General features: G+C 38.2%; 1 protein-coding gene across 1 annotated transcript in view; it reads left to right on the top strand.

Moving 5' to 3' along the window:
* lrfn1 (leucine rich repeat and fibronectin type III domain containing 1) overlaps positions 1-4,211 on the top strand; it is a 54,929-nt gene extending 50,718 nt beyond the window's left edge. The window contains exon 4 of the mRNA XM_053507092.1: positions 2,158-4,211. Coding sequence (XP_053363067.1) covers positions 2,158-3,016 — 859 coding nt within the window. The 3' untranslated portion in view covers positions 3,017-4,211. The remainder of the gene's footprint in view (positions 1-2,157) is intronic.
* The last annotated feature ends 17,244 nt before the right edge of the window (positions 4,212-21,455 follow it).

Below are 21,455 nucleotides of genomic sequence, written 5' to 3'. Positions count from 1 at the left end.
GAAAAAGAAAAAAATAAATATAGAGAAACTAATTTAAAAAAAAGACGAGCATTAAATATTGTGAAGAGACGGAGATTGAAGCTGTCTTTAAAACAGTATTGCATATTATTCAATAGTCATTAGTCGGCTCAACAATTATTTAAAAACTATATGTTTAAACCAAAAAGTTTTATTTATTAACATTATTACAGTCAAAGAGAAGACATTTGATAAATGCAGTTCATGGAAAAATATAAAAAATAACTAACACCTACCTGTTGTGTCTCACTTTACATGTGTAAACGGAGAGGTCCATGACATTCCAAACCTAGTTTTACAAGTAAAGGACCATGAAATAATAAATTGATGTGTCATAAACATTATCTTGATGGATGAAGTGTGCAGAACAGCCTCACCGTCACACAGTACATCGTACAGCCTTAATTGCTCACGTGTTTCCCTTTACGAACCAGTGCTAAGAAAACTTAAACCAGTGCTAAAATAAAAACTCTTTGGGATGAAAGCATATAGGGGATAAAAAAAACAGAATGATATGCAAATAGTGTAGCTTTTCATTAACCAAAATTTTCTCCCTAAAAGCTCAGAAGGATGCAGCACAATCTTTTTTTTCTTTACAATTTGCCCAAATGTCAGAGAGCTGGGAAGCTGGGAGAGTGTGTGTGGGCGGAAATGCCAGAAATTCATGTACGAGCGTGTTAATCACCAGCATCTCAATATTGGCAGTTATGAAGTGTTAGCCGATGTGTGAATGTGGAAAAAAAAAAAAAAAAAAAACTAATTTATCAAGAGTCTCCCTGTAGGTGGACTTTAATAAAGCAAATACGAAAGCAGAGTGTTTTTTTTTTTTAAATTAGACTAAAATCCACATAGGTTTTAGCATTAAATAAAACCATGGTATAATTTGCGTCCATTGGCGTGCTTGGCCTGGTGCTTTCTCATAAGACACATGTTAAATGCCACACATAATTGAGATGATGCACTTAAGTCCAGTTAAAAGTGAAGATCTGGTCCAGGTTTTTTATCTTGAAATGGGGTCAGGCTAATAGGTCGCCGTGTACACTAATGAAAATGCACTCGCTGCTAAAAGAAGAACCCTGCATGGGAAAGTTCAGGCGGTTTTAAAGGCGTTAGGCGTATGGAAAAAGTGTGGCCGAGACTGTGTAGGAGAGGTCGTACTGACTTGAAGTAATGCCAAACCGTGTAGGAGGATGCTGTAGCATACAGTATAAGCAGCCTACGTAAAGTCGAAATCGAGCGCAAGCTTTTATTTGCACCGAGCTGGTGTTAACGCTTTGGCAAAAAGACAAATATGATTTCCAACTCAAGATTCTAATTTATATCCAGCACATTACACTGGCATTTTACAGCATCTCTGTTTTGCTCGGGTTTGTGCCAGAGAGGGGTATCAAATGTTTCCTTGTGGAACATCCGGTTTCCTTCCACCTCCCAAAATAGGGACTGGCCATGCTGAATTGCCCCGAGGTGTAAATATGAGAGTGCATGCTGTCCTGTGATGGACCAGTGGGTGTCTTTCTGCTTTATATCCAATGTTCCCAGATCCTAACAAGGATAAAGCTCTTACTGAATGTGAATGGACTGATTAGAAAATATGTCACATCCGATTTGATAGCAGAGCTCTACCTGTGTTCTCATCAGGTTATCACTTGTCCAGCCATGTACTACTCATTCTGTGCAAAAGTCAGGTTGAAATCTAACCCTGCCACTGCCCATCCTTGAAGCTTATCCCTTCATTTACTTTTTTGTACAAACCAGCTCATGTCCTTAAAGCTCATTTCCATAGAACGCATTTCATTGTTATAGTGGATAGCATGTGACCTCCATGTAAAGCTTCCGACCTTATCATCAGGACATTAGGCCTGCAATCAGAACAGTGGCCCCTTCCTTTTTCAGACTTTTCCATAGAGATTCATGTGTACTCAGTTTAAGAAAAATATGAATAATTGGGAACAACATAGGGATTGGAAAAAAAATTGCGAACAAATTTAGTACAGTAGGTACATTTGTATTAATATCAGATCTTCTAAATTTCTGCATTTGCATCATAATCAAATTTTAAAATGGATTTCTACCCACAATTTATTTCTAATCCGACTTTCTGTCCCTACTCTGTCTTTCTTGTCTCCTCTCTGACTGTAGGATGATTCCCTCGGAGAGCAAGACGTTCCGGATCAACGACCTGGCGGCGGGACGCGATTACGAGTTGTGCGTTCTTGCCGTGTATGATGATGGGATCACGTCCCTCACTGCCACACGTGTTGTGGGCTGTGTCCACTTCCGCACTGCCCCTGAGACCGGCCAATGCCAGTTTGCTCAAGCGCAGTTCCTTGGTGGCACCATGATAATCATCATCGGTGGAGTCATCGTGGCTTCTGTGCTTGTCTTCATCGTCATCCTGATGATCCGATACAAGGCGTACGGCACGGCAGATGTGTCCAAAATCAAAGGTGGAACATCTGGAAGCATTCACCAGTCGAGTCGTGGGGCATCGAAGAAACAGGAGCAAGCTGGCGAGTCTCCGGTCGGTACAGATTGCCATGCTATTGCGCTGCTTAGCCTTGAGAATGAGACTCAGGAGGAAGCGAAAGTACCGTCTCCTCCTGTTAACTCAGAGGTGGCGGTTTTATCTCTCGTACCTGCTCCACCCATTCCACCATCCCGCAGGGCAAGTTTAGGAGCCCCGCCGTCAGACGATGCCCAGACGGACAGCAGCCTGACAGGCTCCACTATGTCGCTTTGCCCCATGGGCACAAGCACAAGCGACAGGGACAGGAAGCGGACGCCGGCAGCCATTGGGTTGCTGCCCAGTGAGCTAGCGAGGGCGAGGCACCGCTTCTCCTTTGACGGGGACTATACGCTCTTCCAGAGCCACAGCTATCCGAGACGGGCCCGTGCCCGGCGCCACAAGTCCAGCTCACAGCTCGATGTCTCGCCTCTGACTGAACGCCGCATCACGTTTAGCAGCAGCACTGAATGGATGCTTGAGAGCACGGTGTGAACTAAGACATACGCGTTGCGGTCCCAAACTCCAAGCGCATTACTAGCTACCGTCTTTATTTCATCAGTTATCACAGGTGAATTCAGTTTGACTTAATTTGTTACACTCCCATTAGTGCCCACTCTTGACCTCGATGACAAACTTGACTCTCGCCCACAGTTTACTGAAAAATTTTGTGACCTTGACCAGAAAAGAGCAGGAATCCTTAATGAAGGAGTAAATTCATCATGCACTCTTATGTTAAGCAATGTGACTAGCTTCTGTCAAAATGGCAAAAACTGCCCTGCTGACTTTTTTTTTTTGTCAGGTCCCAATACACACTTGCAGTGCAACACCAGTTCGGTTTTGTGTCATTTGTGTTCTCCTCTGATTCCTGAACCGTATGAAAATTCCCTCCAGCCACACACTGCACACCGGGAGCCATCTTTCACCTTGTGTCAGTCAAATCCCACACCACTGCTACCTCGCAGGACTTGCTACGTTTACTTTACTGCTAGTTGCCATGGTTTTAGAGTGATATCCACACAAGCTAGCTTGATAATAGATAAAAATAACCCATTTGATCACAAATCCCACATCCTTCCGCTGAAAACAGTAATTCAGAAAGGACGTGCTTGTGTTGAAAACTCTTTCGTGAAATGCAACACTGTCTCGTAGCGTCAGAGTGAACGTCAGAAATAGGCTTAGATGGTTCGATGTACAAGAAAACAAAACAAACACTGATACTGTTCAAACACTTGAAGCTTTTAGCCGTAAAGCGAGTCTTATCCATCGGCTCAGGATTTCAGAGTAGGTTTGGTAATGAGGAAGAAAAACAAGTCTTACACTTCGCTCAACTTTGTTGCATCGCTTTGTTGCCCCGCCCATTTTGCATCACTATAAGTGGCAATAGGGTCGATTAGCAGTTTTGTGGATTTCCAATGCTCGGGTCAGATTACAGACGTCACCCGATCGAATTTTCTTTTTAACGTAATTTTGTATTTTATTAACTAAATGCATTTATGTACCAGAGTAGTGCATCTGGAGGAGATTTTTAAGTGACTCAGAGTCAGACGCGTGCGTGATGAAATAGACTTAAAACAGGTGTAAAACAGACCTACCAGCTGTTGGTAGGAAGTGGAACGATGCGAAGATAAACAGAAGTTGGAAATAAAATTAAAAAGAAAAGAAAACTGTGAACTAATGATAATGATAATAATAATAATAAGTCCTTCGTAGAATCCAGCGAACGTGGCTGACAAAATGCATTAGTGCAATCGCTGTTTTCTGTTTTCACTTTTAATTATTGTTGTTGTAGGTCAAATATAGTTTTCTGTTTTGTTTTCTTTAATGTTAGCAAAATTAGACAAACGTTAATAGACTTTATTTCAGATTAATGAACTAACATTACTGTACATCAGCATCAGCGCATCTCGCAGGTAAGAATCTTGAGGCGTTGTGAAAGATTACTGTCGTGAGATGGAAGACAGGAGGCGGGGTTTTCAGCAGACGGTGATAATGAAAACTCCAGATTGAGATACCGATTGTTTATTCGCCATTTTTTTTAGAAAACAAGGAAGATCTTGAAGATGAAGGTCGGCAGTTCTGATGACATCATGCGTTGCTCTAGAAGCAATAAAAAGAGTTTATGTCAGAAAAAAAAAAAAGTTTACCAAAGTGATGCTGTTTGGATTAAACATGCAATGTGATAATAAATCAATTTGGAGACAGATTCTAGGTTTATACGTTGGTGCTATTGGCGTTTTTCATTTTGATAACTGATGAAAATAAAGTTTCAGATTTTGGGGTCTTGAAACACAAACACACACGTACACACACACACACAGACACACATATATGTTAGGTTTTCCCCCACATGTCCCGTGTTGTCCATGTTCTGTGTTTTAATTGAAAAAGCACACTCTGGCTCCGTTCTGATTCAGACACAGAAAGAAAGAGAAAGAAATGGTTGCCACGCCCTTTCCCATAATGCAGCGGTGCCTTATTCCTGAACATGTACCTATGGAAGATGTGCTGCTACGTGTCCGTCCAGAATTCATACATGACATCCATCCTTTTGTTCAATGCTTATTTTTCTATGTGATGCCACGGCGAGAGGTTGGTGGATACAGTACGTGACTGCTGTATTTTCTTTGCTATACTTCACAAACAAAAACGATGAAGACGATGATGACAAGCGACCAACGTCAGCGTGAAAGTCCGCGTGCTCACGTGTGTCCGATCGCTTTAGACGGCTTAATGCACAGAAGACACGAGATACAGAACACCAGACATGCATCAGACCAGTCTATACGATGCAGATCGACTAAAAAAAAAAGGAAAACAATATTAAGAATTCGTACGGACACCAATTGCATTTATTAGAAAAAGGAAAACAAAAGAAAAAATAAAAAACACAACAAGCCTGGGAATTCCCATGGACTCTTTCAGCCAGGATGGACTACGTCAAGATGAAAATCAGAGAAAGGACTGAACGATCGTCATCCGGATTGTATCTGGCTGGTCTAGATTAAAAAAAAAAAAAAAAAAAAACGAAAAAAAATCTGCAAATGCAAAATACATATATGAATATATTCCGAACTATCTCTGTACGTGTTCCAAATATGTAAAGTCATAAGTGACGTGACTTTTTACACAGCATTCTGGGTGATGGCTGCCAGTTTTTACATTAAAAATCTGCGTCGTCACATCCTCCTCCTCCTCCTGATTTAGTTTATTAAAGTTTGGACCACTTAACTTGTCTGGAATTTTAATGTGTGTGTGTGTGTGTGTGTATGGACATGTCTGTTTGGATCAATGAGATAAACAGTATAATACAGTATATTTACATTCAGGGAGCGTAAAGTCAAACCAGGATGAGTGTGCATGCTGAAATTTCTCATGAACGAAGGCGATTGACATTTACAGAAGACTTCAAGCGAAGTACGGTGATGAGACTCAATAACTAGCCACAGCAAAACATTTAAACAGTGCAAACATTTTAAAGAACCCTGTACATCCCACTGCAGCCGCTTCCCTGAGCATTCCGCGAGTGAAACGCCTGATCAACAGATAACGGAAAACCTGTCACCAACTTAGCATTTCTTCATGATTGGGCAGTTAAAGGGGTTCCTGGGAGGCCGGCATTTCATGACATTTTTTATGACATTTCATGACTTACTTTTCAAAGTGCTTTACATAAAAGAGAAGAAAATAATTATAAAAAGAGATATAAAATAATAGCAGTAAAACCTTTTCAATTATTTAAATTTGATTTAAAATAAAAATATTAAACCAATTAAAACTACCTAAAATTTAATTTAGAAACAGTTAAAATTATAAGCTAAACATAAAATACAGTGCAGTAAGTTCGGACGTAGCACAGTGCTCATTTAATAAATGCACAGCTAAACAGATGTGTTTTAAGTTTAGATTTAAATGTGACTAATGTTTTATCAAATCTGATCTCTTCTGGAAGTTGGTTCCAACTGCGGGCAGCATAATGGCTAAAGGCGACTCCCCTTGTTTTGTGTGAACCCTTGGTATTTCTAACTGACTCATCCTAACGATCAGGGCCCGGTTTCTCGAAAGCATCTTATCGCTGAGTAGGTCCTAAGTTGTACCTTAACCTCTCTCTTAACGTTATGGCGCATTTCCTGAAACGTTCGTACGCTAAGTATCTCTTAGGTAAGTCACACGTTCGTAAGGTTGGTCTGGACCAACCTTAACTCACTCTTAGTGTAGTTTCAGCACATTATGGCACGTTATCAAAGTTGTATTAATGATGGAATATACTGTAGGCCTGTTTAAGACTTTTATTTTATTTGATATTAGAACTTATAGAGTGACTTTTAATTAGCCTATATTATAATGTGACTAATGCATTAAAATTGGCGATCACTTTTAATATTAAACAGGTGGCAAACAATTACAATTATATTAAAAGAGATACAGCGTGTTGTTGCGCTAAACCGAAGACGGTGTCGTCCGCGGAGCCACGTGGTTCATGTAAATTTATCCTTTATGTCAAAACTTCAGCCCTTTTCATATTTTGCCGCTATTTAAAAAAAAAAAAGTTTTGCCTTCCAAAGCAACATATTATGGAGCTTCTTGATCTGCTCAGACCCGCGCTTGCCAGGCCAGCGCTTTGTTCTTACGCTCCACGTCCCAATGTCCAGCTGCTCGCTGCTTTTTGTTTAAAATATCATTAGCCATCATTCATGACTGGATGGACTTTTCTTTTGACACATTTTATTTTATGATGAAATTTGATTTAGTTAAATAAGAAAATAAACTTTGGAGTTTCAAACCCCGCATCCATTTTTTTTTCTGCGTGGTTGTAATGCTTAGTACCCCTATCTCACCTACGCGGTTTCGCCTCGTGGCCGTAAGTAGGGTTCATCATGATTCACCGCGAGTTTTTATGCTGTGATTACGTTTTCATCTTTTCTGTGAGAAAAAATGAAAATAAAAATTAAACATGACAAAAACTTGCGCTGAATCATGATGAACCGTACTTACGGCCACCAGGCCACTGCGCGAAACCACGTAGGTGAGATAGGGGTACTGAACCTCTACTCTGGCATCTCATCGTATTCATTCCATAAGTGTGCTATACAACCCCAGCCACGGACATGCTTCACATTGTTTCTGAAGCTGGTGAAGACTGTTAGCTGTTTGTCAATCAACTATGATTGTATACTTGGTTCGTTTCACCGCCACTACAGGTTACATGCAAATATTAGCCACAGTTTGATGATTTCTTTTATATATATTTGTCTATTATGGCATGCTAGTAATAAGGTAACCCATGTCGAAATAAACGTTATCGGAAGAATTTTGTGCAATGTTTAATTTGCATAGAAAGTGCCGTCTTTTCTTACGCTTTCATGCAAAAGGAGTAAAAAAATCGATTCCTGAGCAACCGATGTCAGCTAATTTAGGACCTTCACTGTAGACAGCGTCTTGTAACGTCGGACATAAGAGGCAGTGACTTAAGAAGACTCCTAAGAGACAGTTCGAAAAATACACTTAGAAAAGTAATCACTTTACGTAAGATATATCTTAAGAGTCTTCTTAGTGCGCGAACAATGTGCGTTTCTGATAAACCGGCCCCTGAGTGGTCTGTTAGGTTTATATTCAGTGAGAATATCGGCAATGTATTTAGATCCCAGGCCATTGAGTGATTTATAAATTAGTAAAAGTACTTTAAAATCTATCCTAAATGTTACAGAAAGCCAGAGTAAGAATCTGAGGATGGTGTGATGTGTTTGGATTTTCTGGTTCTAATTAGGATTCTGCAGCAGCGTTCTGGATGAGCTGCAGCTGTCTAATGGTCTTCTTGGGAAGGCCGGTGAGAAGACCATTACAATAATCCACCCTGCTGGTGATAAAGGCATGGACAAGTTTCTCTAAGTCTTGATTGGAAACAAAACATCTAATCCTTGAAATGTTTTTAAGATGATAGTATGCTGATTTAGTTACTGCTTTGAAATGACTTCTGAAACTAAGGTCTGTCTCCAGAATCACCCCAAGATTCTTGACTTTGATTTTTGTTTTATGACCCCTAGAGTGAAGGTATGCTTTTACCTTCAGAGCTTCATCTTTGTTTCCAAATGCATGACCTCAATTTTGGCAAATCCAACTGTTAATTTCATCAATGCATTGGCAGAGGAAGTCAATGGGGCTGTAGTCATTTGGAGATAAGGCTAGGTAAATCTGGGTATCATTAGCATAGCTGTGATAGGCAATTTGGTCATTTCTCATTATCTGACTTAGTGGGAGCATATACACGCTAAACAGGAGCGGTGCAAGAAATGAGCCTTGTGGGACTCCGCATGTCATGAACGTCCACTTAGACTTGTGCTCTCCTATACTTATATAATAACCTCTCACTTCTAAGTATGACCTAAACCATTTTAGTACCGTCCCAGAAAGCTGACACAGTTTTCCAGTCTTTCAATTAGTATGTTATGATCGACAGTGTCAAACGCAGCACTTTACTAGCAGTACCAGCACTGATATTTTGCCAGAATCAGAAATTAAACGAATTTGAACGCGAATGCGCTCGGAAACCAGATTGAAAACTGTCCAGGTATTCACATGAGTTTAAAGGGTTGAAGTATTAACATACCTCCACTGCTGTGGCTTGGTTGACTCTCTTATAATGGCAATTATATTGGCAACAAAAGTTTTGAAACAAAGTTTTTCATTGTCAATATATCTGAAAACAGTTGTACTGTCAGTCCAAAATATAGAGTCCAGCAAGATTAAAAACAATCTTTTCAATAATCTTACGTATAAAAGGAAGATTTGATATTGGTCTGTAGTTTTTCTTTATTGCATTATCAAGATTGCTCTTTTTCAGAAGTGGCTTTACAACTGCAATTTTTTAAGGATTCAGGAAAGTCCCAGAAAGAAGTGAAGTGTTCACCACTTTTGAAAGATCTGCTTCTAGACAGTTAAACACACTTTTGAGTGAAGTGTGTCAAGGTCGCAGGTTGACAATTTGAGGTGCTGAACTATTTCTGCCAATATTTTGTTATTAATTCCTTGGAAGACAGACATAGTAACTGTTTTGTGAGGTTGTGTTTGAGTTTTTCTGATCTCTGCATTACTTGATGTGTTAATAGCCCTTTTAATATTACAGATTTTCTCAGAAAAGAAGGAAACTCACTGCATTTGCTGTCAGAGAGCATTTCAATGGGAATTTGACTTGGTGGGTTTGTCAGACTCCCACCAATAGCGAAAAGAGTGCGAATGTTGTTTAAGTTACTGTATATAATGTTTGAGAAAAAGGTCTGTCTAGCTATGGCTGGTTCTAAATTGAAAGCACGAAGGCTGTCTTTACAGATGCTATAGTGGATTTCAAGTTTCGTCTTCCACCACATCAGCTTAGCTTTTCAACATCGTCTTTTCATACTCAGAACTACTGTTGATTTTCTTTATGGTGATTTCTGTCTGCCCGTCTTTCTGACCCTTTTCCGAAGCAATATCATCAATAACATTCCTAACTTTTGAGTTAGAGGAATCAAGGAGAAGATCAGAAATGCAGAAATGCTTGGTGTTAAAGATATAGCCTTCATAAATAGTGCACTTGTGTTCTCATTAATGCATCTCTTTCTGACAGAGACAGATTTAGATTCAGTGGTAACAGATCAATATGTCAAAGGAAATACAGACGTGATCAGATAGTGCTACGTCCTTAATAAGAATGGATAAGATGTTTAGTCCCTTACTGATGAGTAAATCTAAAGTGTGTCCACGATTATGTGTGTGCCCGTGCACATGCTGAATCAGGTCAAAACACTTATCATTTCTTTTGTGGTAGTGATTTCTGCATTATTAATATAAATATTAAAGTCCCCTGTTATAGCAAAACAGTCAGACTCTGAGGAAATAACTGAGAGCAGTTCTGCGAACTCTTCAATAAAGTCTGGAGAGTATTTTGGTGGTCTGTAAATAATGATAAATAAAATATTTGAAGCAACTTTCAGCAAAATCCCTAAATATTCAAAAGACAAATACTGACCAAATGACGCTTACTTGCATTGATAACATTGATTTAAATAGAGCAGCTACACCTCCACCTGTCCTGTTCTGCAGACACTCATGAATGTATACGATAAAAATTTTATACTATACATTTAAATTAATAATTTTTCCTTACACATTTATAACAATATCTTAGCTAATTAGGTCAGTGTTACAGAACTTGTGTTTAATGTGTAATGTACAGGATTATATTACTTAACACAAAAATACGTTTAAATAACATTTATAACATAAAAAATTTAAAAATTAGTTAATTAAACTAATAATTATGTAAATAATAATTGTATATAAATTTGATGTTTTTTTGTTGTTTTGTTTTTCAGCGAGCAACTTAAAACACAAACAAAATTTGGAGCCAATTAACATGCTAAGTACTGCTCGCTAATTACTCACTCACTCACACACTCTCTGGCTCGTTCACTCTCTCACTCTCTCTCTCACTCTCTGGCTGCGTTTACTGAAGAGCACCGAACATCACATGTTTACAGCCTCTCCACTCGTCCTGCGTCCTGTAATTAACCAAAAACCCTCAAAAACAGTCATTACAAAAAAGAATAATAAAATCACACAAATTTAATTTTAAATCAATTAGTACTGAATAACACTAACACAAAAATGTTCAGAATCAACTGAACATGTTTTCAGAAATCGAATTTCTTCAATGTTCAAGCTTTAGAATTAAAAACAACATCAAAATGGAAGATTTTATACATTATAAAAACCCATCACTGCTGCCTTTAAAGGTATTTGAGTTAAAAAAAATTTTCAGATTTATTTTTTTTATTGATATTTTTTAGAAAGTGTTGATGATTAGGAGCACACAGTTCATCAAGTGGATAATTTCATAATTTTATTTTTACTTCTATATGGATTTACACGTTTATATCCAATCTCTAGTGGATAATAATATTGTTTGATGTTTCAGAATCAACAGAATTATAAAAAAAAATCTAATACTTATAATAAAACTTAATCTTAAGTTTTAAGCTAATAAAGCCTATGGATTAGGAATACAACTCAAGACACACTCAAGGCAGGAATCAAACCCTGGACCCCGGAGGTGCGATGGTCACAGTGTGAGACCGCTACACCACCTTGTTGTGAGATGTACTGTATACTCTATACAGTACATCTCACAATAAGGTGGTGTAGCCACCTTTATATTTATATTATCATATAAAGTATACTGCCAGACCTCCAAACTTCATGTGGCCTCCAGGTTAGCTCAAGAACATTGCGTAGAGAGCTTCATGGAATGGGTTTCCATGGCCGAGCAGCTGCATCTAAGCCTTACGTCATCAAGTGTAATGCAAAGCATCGGATGCAGTGGTGTAAAGCACGCCACCACTGGACTCTAGAGCAGGTGGACCAGTCTGGGTTTGGTGGTTCCCAGGAGAACAGCACTTTTCTCATATCATTATGCAATGTGTGCCATTGTGTTTGACTTTACAAATATACTTCTGAAAGAATGGTCAAAAAAATCCCATGAACACACTCCTAAACCTTGTGGAAAGCCTTCACAGAAGAGTTAAAAGGCAAAGGGGTGGGGCTAACATCTTATTAAAGCCTATGGATTAGGAATGGGATGTTACTCAAGTTCATATGCATGTGAAGGCAGGCGAGCCATTATATATATATATACAACCACATATAGATAGAGAAAGTAAAAAGCAAAGATAAAGATAAAATCAAATAAAAAAAAGTCCAAAAGTACTCACCTTTAAACTTATTTAAGTATCAAAAGTATCACAGTTCTATTAGCACAGAAGCCCTTAAGTCAGATCAAGTCTCTCTCTCTCTCTCTCTCTCCTCAGACGTTGAGAATAATGTTTTCATCACATTCTGAAGCCATTTCCGCCGATGATTTCAAACACCTGCTACAAGATTGAGAGTTTTACGGAGGGAAGACAAACCACAGTTCCATATAAGAGTCAGCAGGTGGCGATATTACTGCTTTAAAAACTACACACCAATGTCATGCAGTAATGTAGTGAAGAAAAAGTGAAAAAGGCATCCACACAAAGTTACTCAAGTAAAGTAGAGATACGTGAAAATCTTATTTATGTGCAGTAATGAAGTTCATGAGTGTAGTTACCTTCCAGGTCTGTAAAGTCTGGGTCACGACCTGAAAAGCATTTACTAACAGGGTCACAGAGAAACTTCCTAGTTTTACTCAGCACTCAGCATTGGCTGATGTGTAACACACACACACACACACACACACACACACACACTTATGTTGTGTTCATTTAGAAGCAGGTACTGAAAAGGTTGAGTTAACCTAAATTACAGTTTAGAGGCTATCTTTGTACGTGTGTGTGTGTGTGTGTGTGTGTGTGTGTGTGTGTTGCTCTAATTCCTCATAGGATCGATTAGTCAGACACTTGTGTGCTTCACAGGAGCTGGTCGTGTAAATCTGTGTGTTGCGGAATTGCAGCAGTGACACACTCAGTGGTCCAGATGATTGTGTGAACATCCAAAACCATTCATGTGTGTGTGTGTGTGTGTGTGTGTGTGTGCGCGCGCACTGCTTTGTCCTGCCGGGCTCTGTGTCCTGATTGGTCTGTGAAAGTGTTTTCTCCTCCAACAGCAGCCCTAACTGTAGCTCAGGTGAACTGGATATTAATGAGCTCGCTCGGATACGGTATGGTTGCCATGGCAACAGCTCATTCACAAGCATGTGGACGACGCATGCTACACTGATCATAAACAGATTAATAAAGTGTGTGTACTTGTTGATACGTTATAAGGTGGTTCAACATTTATAGGAGGAGTCTCCAGTGTCAGAGGTGGGAACGCAGGGGAACAAATATTTTTGGAATAGAACATGCATGCTGTTTTTGAAAAAATAATGAACTCCTGCGCTTCGCCACACTATTTTTCTCTAAAGGCACCACACACACACACACACACACACACACACACACGCACACACACACACACACACAAGCTGTTTTTCCTTACCTAGCTGCCACACTAAGTGTAATTAGACCCTGGAAAGTTTCTTTGTATTGTATTAAGAGTTTTTTTTGTGCGTATTTTCACTTTATTATTATTTAATATAAAACGTAAATGATTTTTTTATGGCAGAGATTAAAACCCTGGGGTGTGTCTCGGTCTCACGAGGAGCCCACGCACTACTGAAATATTATTATTTCTCAATATTACACTGAGTCAGAGACGATATTATTTTAGCAAGTCAGGTTAAATTAAACACATGTCAGTCAGAGAGACAGCGCCGTTCTGTCTCGTTTCAATGGGTGTTCAAGTCAATGTGGGACTTTTGATTGTACAGATTATCATAACACAAACTTCCTTTATTTCCCTATATAATCCCCTGCTACACTAATGCACTCATCACCATCAGGGGAGAAAGAGGAAATGTTTTGGAGTGAGGTCAGGACGGTACAGTGGATGTGGCGATAACTCCCAGACGAGGTCTTGTAACTTGTACAGTTTACACATACAGATGCGTCTGTTCTGTAACAAGTTATCCATCAGTTTTCATCGATCAGGTGTTCCACTCACTAAACGTGGGCTCCAAGCCACCTCGGCCAGGAAGACCTCGCACTAGGCACTACGGGTCCCCAGAATGTTATCACGGACGGAAGGAAGAAGAAAAGGGAGCCGCTTTCAGTTTGGTGCCAAGAGGAAACATAAATTAAAGTTGAATGAGGTTTAATAAATAATATTATATGGAAAAAGAGAATATTGGTAATACTTTTGGGTGGCTGGAACGGATTATCTGCATTCGCATTATATCCTATGGGACAATGTGTTTCACAATACGAAATTTCACCGTAAGAACTCGCCATCGAAACGGATTAAACTCGTACACTGAGGTTCCGTTGTATTCTTCCATTTGGTAACTATTAATATAATATATTATAACAATAGTAATATGGGGTAATTATTGTTTGAATTATAGTTCGTTCTGAGTACTTTAAACACTTATAATAATAACAATAATAATAATAATAATTATAATACGAGTGAGTGTGTATGTGTGTGTTTCTCATCCATAACACCGATAGCTTTATCACGAGCGTCCTTCACCTGAATCTTCATTCCAGATGTTATTTTTTTACTTTAAGTGCACCACACAGATGTTATGTAAATGAAAGTGATATATGTATATTTTGGCACTCAGCAGGAAAGTAAAAGTCAAGTAAGCATGACCATGTGTGTGTGTGTGGATGTGAAGCCACTGCATGCACACAAACACACTCATTTTCATTTATTTCTCGTGTTTTGAAAGGCTGCCAGTTAAACCGCACTCAGCCTGTAATTTTCCAGCAGTTTAACAAAACTTCAGCTGCCCCTGATGTTTAAACTGTCGAGAGAGAGAGAGAGAGAGAGAGAGAGAGAGAGAGAGAGATTTCATCTCGCAAGCACTTCTCACTGAAGCATGTCATTTGGCTCTGTCGTTTTTCACGCGTTCAGTCGTCTTCCATATCATCACCCTCAGTACACACTGCGCTCGACTGCACTGTTCCATTCCAGCGTGTAAATATGATTAAAGTTTTCTCACTCTCGCCTCTACACACTTTTCCCTACAGCGCAGGGGTCAGGGACATTCGCTAGCACGCTAATGCACGCTAGACACATTTTAGCTAGCTTCGTTATCATCTGATCATAATCAGTGTGCCGAGGGCGTGTCCCAAATCACACACCCGATTCGCCGTACAGCCCAGTAATAATAATAACCACAAACATAAGTGTGCCGTGGGCGTGTCCCAAATCACACACCCTATTCGCTGTACAGCCCAGTAATAATAATAACCACAAACATAAGTGTGCCGTGGGCGTGTCCCAAATCATTCATCCTATTAACTGTACAGTCCAAGAGTAAAAGCACAGTCGTCAGTGTGCTATGGGCGTGTCACAAATCACACATGCAATTTACTTTACGGCCCAATAATAACAAACACCATCATCTGTGTGCTGTGGGCGTATCCCAAATTGTGAATAAGGGTGTGTCCCAAATCACACGCCCTAGTCACTGTTTGTAAGATCAAACACTATATAATGAATACCATAATCAGTGTTCCAAATCACACTCAACATTGTTATATTATTATATTTATATAACATTATTGGATTTTTATACATTTTTTGGATATAATTTTACAGTATAGGCTTTATCTCACAGATTGCTGTTTATTTAATGACTTATTATTAATAATATGCGAATGAGGACACATTGTTTATTACATCCGTTTATTTTGGTGCCAGTGTGAGATTTTATTAATGAGTGTCGTCTTATTCAAGGTCAGAATAAATGTAACACGAAACTCGAAACTAACACACCCACATGCACACTAATACATACTGTACTTACACATGGTAACACATACTCAAACACACACACATACTGTACCTACAGAAACACACACTACCCTAACTTACCCTGATACACAATCTCACACACACACACACACACACACACACACACTAAAACTCTATACACATTACAATTAAGTATACACTACCGTTCAAAAGTTTTAAAACACTTGCACATTTCTTTGTTTTTGTTCAGTGATTTATTTTCTACATTCTTTAACAATACTGGGGATTTCAAAACTATAAAATAACACATATGGAATTAGGTAATTACGTAACAACAAGAAAAGCAACAGTTAGTTGTTATTTTAAGACACAGAGGTCAGCCTTTCTGTAATAGTTCTTGCAAGAACAGTATTGTCAAGTGCATTTGCAAAATCCGTCAAGCACCATAATGAAACTGTCTCTCATGAAGGCCGTCCCAGGAGGGCGAGACCAAAACCTACCTCTGTCTCAGACCAGAAGTTCATTTAGAGTTATCAGCCTGAAAAATGACCAATTACCAGCCCCTGAGATTAGAGGCGTTATGAAGTCTTTACAGAGCAGAAGTAGCAGAAACATCTCACCATTAACTGTTCAAAGGAGATTAATGCATTTTTTGGACGCCTTCAGCATTCCTTTACAATGTAGAAAGAAATAAACATCAGGAACCATCATGGAGTTAGAAAGTGTTCTAAAACTTTTGAACGGTAGAGTACATTAAGACATATTAACACACACACAATTTTTTTTTTTAAATACACACTAGTGATGGCATGCGCAAATCATCGCAAAACCCCCGAAGGTTATGTACAGGAAACAGAAATGAGTAGTTAGCGCTCGAGTCTTTTGGTCCAAATCAATTGTTCTTTTGTCACATGACTCCTACAGACGCTATGCAGTGCAGAACACAGGAAATAGAATTGAACAGTTCTTCTTAATGAGCCTTCTAGCCTGAGTCGTTCGTTTTTTGTCATGTGACTCCCATAGACGCTATGCGGTGCAATAGATTCAGAAGAACGAACGACTCAGACTGGAAGATATGAGAGGTGAGCTGCTCATTCTGTTTATTATAATATGTCCTTAGCTGCATTGGAATATTTTCATTACTGGAACTATAGCCAAACTGTGTGTATGTAGACATGTTTGTTTATAGACTTGTAACCCATATTTACACATGCTAAAAAAAACTTGCACTAACAAACCCTAACACACTTACACACATGTACTTAGACTAACATATTGGACCCGACACAAATGCGCAATAGGACACAATAACAAACACTAACACATATTCAGGGTTTAGGTAAATTTCCTAGTCTGTCCCCCACAAACTGTCCCCCACTGCCCATCCACCACAGTCTGTCTCCCTGCAGTTCATTGAGTGGGTAAAGAGGAGAAGAAGTTGGAGGATCAGTCTAACACTGAACATGATGCTGCCACCACCATGTTTCTTGGTATTTAAACAAAAAATTACTACCAGGGTATCTAATTGCAAAGACACTAAAAGTGGTACTGGTGTCACAATTACTGAAACAACGACTTCATATAGACAGTCTATTGACCTGGTTCAGTCTATTGACCTGGTTCGCTATAAACTATAAACACATTCTCAGCGTTACATAATTTAATAACACACCTTTTTGAAAACAGTAAAGACAGTTCCTTTCATTAAACACATCGTTTACTTCCTGTCATTCTTTTGGCAGACAGGGACATTTGAATGCCACGGCCCTTAGCGCTTAACTGGGAGCAAGCATAACGCATGAGGTTCACACCAGGACACCTGAGGGGTCAGAGGAAGGTTTGGGGGACGGGGTCGAGGGACCAGTCGAATCTGAGACGCCTCACTGGAGCAGGTGTCACCCAGACTTTTGGAAATAAGCCCACGTGTCCTCCACACTATGTTAGCGATCATAAAGAACTGCAGCATATTAGCGGTGTTAGCATTCATACCTCCGTCTTCTTCTTCAGTTTTAATATTCAGATTTTTACCCCTGAGTGATTGTTATTACCTGCTTTGCGTTAAAACTGTTTCTACACAAAGCAAAAGAAAACAAAACACATTTGACATGCAGATGATTAGTGCGTGTCCGTGTGTGTGTGTGTGTGTGCGCATGTGTGTGTGTGAGTGTTTAGGTTTTTCAATTCATTTAGTTTGACCTTGAATAAGACAACATTCTCATTAATGAAATCTCACGCTGGCGCAAAAACAAATTATTGTAATAAACAACTGGCAACATCATTATTTTTCTGTTGTCTTGCATAACAGACACAACAACCTCCGAGATTTGTGAGCAAATCGCAATAAATTAATTAAAGAACCACAACAGCAAGAACAACATCAAAAGAGTTTCGCTAAAGTTTTTCACTTCTGGTGTCTTTGCTCTGACAACTACGTTATTTCTTTGTGTGTGTGCAGTATGTGTGTGTGTGAGAGAGTGTGCGTGTGTGTGTGTGTGTGTGTGTGTGTGCTATGATTTAGATTTTTTGTTCTTATTTGTGCCCTAAATATATCATTATTTTCTATTGTGGGTCAATAAATAATTAAAATAAATACAAATATTTTCTCTTACAATGTTTTTATTGTTTAAATAATTGTTTAAAATAAAATTTGTTTTATTAAATATTTTTTTTTATTATGTATTTTATTTTATATATTTTGATATATAATACATTTATATATTGTTTATATATTGGTGTCCCTGTGAGACATATTTACATATACAAATGTATTTTCAAAAATGTATTCTGTGTATAAAATAATAATTACTAATTATTTTTACTTTATTGTGTAGGTGGTGATTAGAAGGAAAAAATTGAAAATCAAAAATGTATGTTTGAAGAAAAATAAATATAATTAAATAAAAAATGGGAAAGAACAGAGAAGAACCTCTTAAAACTCAGAATAAAATTAAATTTTGTCCATTTTTGAAATATAAATATTAAAAGCTAAAATTCCATACTTTCTTAATTAAATATTTGTACATTAATTAAAATTTACAAATAATTAAATATTGCAGGTGTTTAGGGAACTTATTGGAATTTGTTTTCTTATTATTATTTTTAACCTGGAAATCTGCGGCACTTTACACATTTTATGACTTCTTTAGGACGATTTCAGCTACCTTTAGTAAAATTTTTGTTGTACATCACTGAAGAACTTTAGCGCCACCAACAGAGCAAATCTGGAAACACGTTCATAATAATATCGCAGCAAAGCACCGCTGGAGAAACGCAAGTCCGCTTTTTCTCTGATCGTCTGTCAAGGATGTTAATTTCTGCCAGACTCGATTTTTTGCCATTTAATTGCTTTTTCCCAAAAACCTTATTTCGCTTCATTTTGTTTAATTTACTACCAAATCTGCAGTACAATTTGATTTGATTTCATCCTTTAGGCTCAAAACACGTACTGTAAGTTGAAGAACAGGAAGTGAGACGGGTTTCTCAGCGTCGAGGTGTTTTCACCTTAAACTTGTCATAAATCCGTACTTAGCAACATGATCTATAGTTAAAAAACAACATTTGACTTCATGTGAAACTGTGAAGGGCTCATGAGACGAATAAAAAGCAGCTTGACATTTTGATTTAATATTTAGGTCGTCACTTCGGGAGCGAAGCTGATGGTTGCGGGAACGGGAAGTGTCCTTAATAAAGTGGTATACAGTTTCGTTATTGTTGTTGTTTTGTTGTTGTTGTGCTGTAGTGTGTGTCTGAGATAAATGCAAATTTGAATTTACAATTTATTTTCGCCCCCCCCCCCCTTTTATTATTAATTTTTAACACATAAATAAACTTTTAGCTTGAATAATCTGGTTGTACGGCAACGTTTAACACCTGACATCTGTAGAAACTCCAAACTCGACATAATGGATATTCACTGGATCTGTAGGACGACCAAAAGCCCCAACAAGCAAATTAGATAAAGAATTTAAAATGTAAGCGGCATCATATAATATATACAGAACTAAAAAGACAAGAACCATCGATACGTTATTACTGGCTACCCGGTGATGTTAATGCTATAATTATAGTCAATATAAATATTAATATTTAATATCCATAGTATCACTACTGTATTAATGTTAAATGTTTATTCTCTAATACTTTAGTTATTTATGTTTATAACCTGACTGAATACACACAGTGTAAGAGTCGTTTAATAATTAATGCCGGTTTAAACATTACTGTATCTTCATAAGAAAAATGAACATTAACATTAATTACATTAAAAAAGGCAAGTAATCCACATTTATCTCTCACATTCCATAGGCAGCTTGTTGTTAACCTGTTTTTAAGATGTGAAAAAGTAAACACGCCCTTCCAGAGCAACCTTCCAACAAATTCATGTCTACTTCTGGAGAGCCATCTCTCTCTCTCTCTCTCCGTCTCACTCTAAGCTGAGAATAAACGATGTCCTCTCTCTGACAGTCATCACTCTGTCTCTGTGATTTGTACGAGTCGTTAACAGCAGGCCTCATACGCAGAAAAAAGGGAAAAAAAGAAAAAAGGGCTGCAATAAAACCGACATTAAACTTGTATGGATTTTGATTCTCTCTGTTCGCAGACAAGGACACAAAGTAAGTGTGTGTGTGTGTGTGTGTGTATGTTGGGGGGGGGACGGACGACATAACGTGTGTCCTTGTCAAATACTTGACAAAAAAATGTGATTACGGTCTCTCTCATTGTAAATTGATCCCGTGTCCTGATTGATCAGAAGCCGCTGATTAATTCTCTCTAACAGCAGCTCTGAGGTATAGCGCGGGTTTATACTGTATTAATGAGCTCGCGCTCATACACACATTGCAGTTTCTATAGTAACAGCTCCACTGATAATAAACTGATTAATGTTTCTGTAGCGTGAGTGTAAGGAGTCTCCAGTGTCAGAGCTTTTAAGTTTTAAGTTCAATTTAAAAAGAGAATAAAGAGCGGCAGGAACTCACTCGCTTGGAGCTGTAATGTCGCAGTGGAGAAACAGAAATAAAACACTCAGAGGTGTTCTGTTACAGGAAAACAATAAACACGGTCTTTGAAAGCTGTGATTAATATTATATAATTATTATGAGAAACTTTTAGTTGGCTAAAGACTCTGTGCCTTATCACATGAATGCACACATTGTTTACTTAAAAGCTAGAATTCTGTCTTCAACTGATCAAACCAAGGGCTATTACCCTCACAATCCACCAAAGGAAGGAGATCACACGCCATAAGCCCCGCCCACTGAATGTTACACCTGTATATACAGTATACATATATACACTATGTACAATTACACCCACTGCATGTGTGAAACCTGCTCATGTTTTTAACAGATTTGCAGGGGTTTTTTTTTCTTGTTTTTTTTTTTTTGTTGCATAAAACACAGATTTGTGGTGGTGCTTTAAATTAAACACCAAAAGTGCTTTTCATTTACATTCTTATCTGTGATTGTAAACAAACACTCGCCCTCCACCAACATGAAGCTCATCACTGAGATTTCATATCAAAAATTTGAAGAATAATAAGTGTACAAATAATATCTTTTAAACTCCAGAATAAATTTTGCAATATACAGAATAAAGAAAATATGCTAAATATATTTAA

This window comes from Clarias gariepinus, chromosome 11 (genome assembly GCF_024256425.1).
Source record: "Clarias gariepinus isolate MV-2021 ecotype Netherlands chromosome 11, CGAR_prim_01v2, whole genome shotgun sequence".
Classification (NCBI taxonomy): domain Eukaryota; kingdom Metazoa; phylum Chordata; class Actinopteri; order Siluriformes; family Clariidae; genus Clarias; species Clarias gariepinus.
This window is presented reverse-complemented; position numbering and strand designations above follow the sequence as displayed.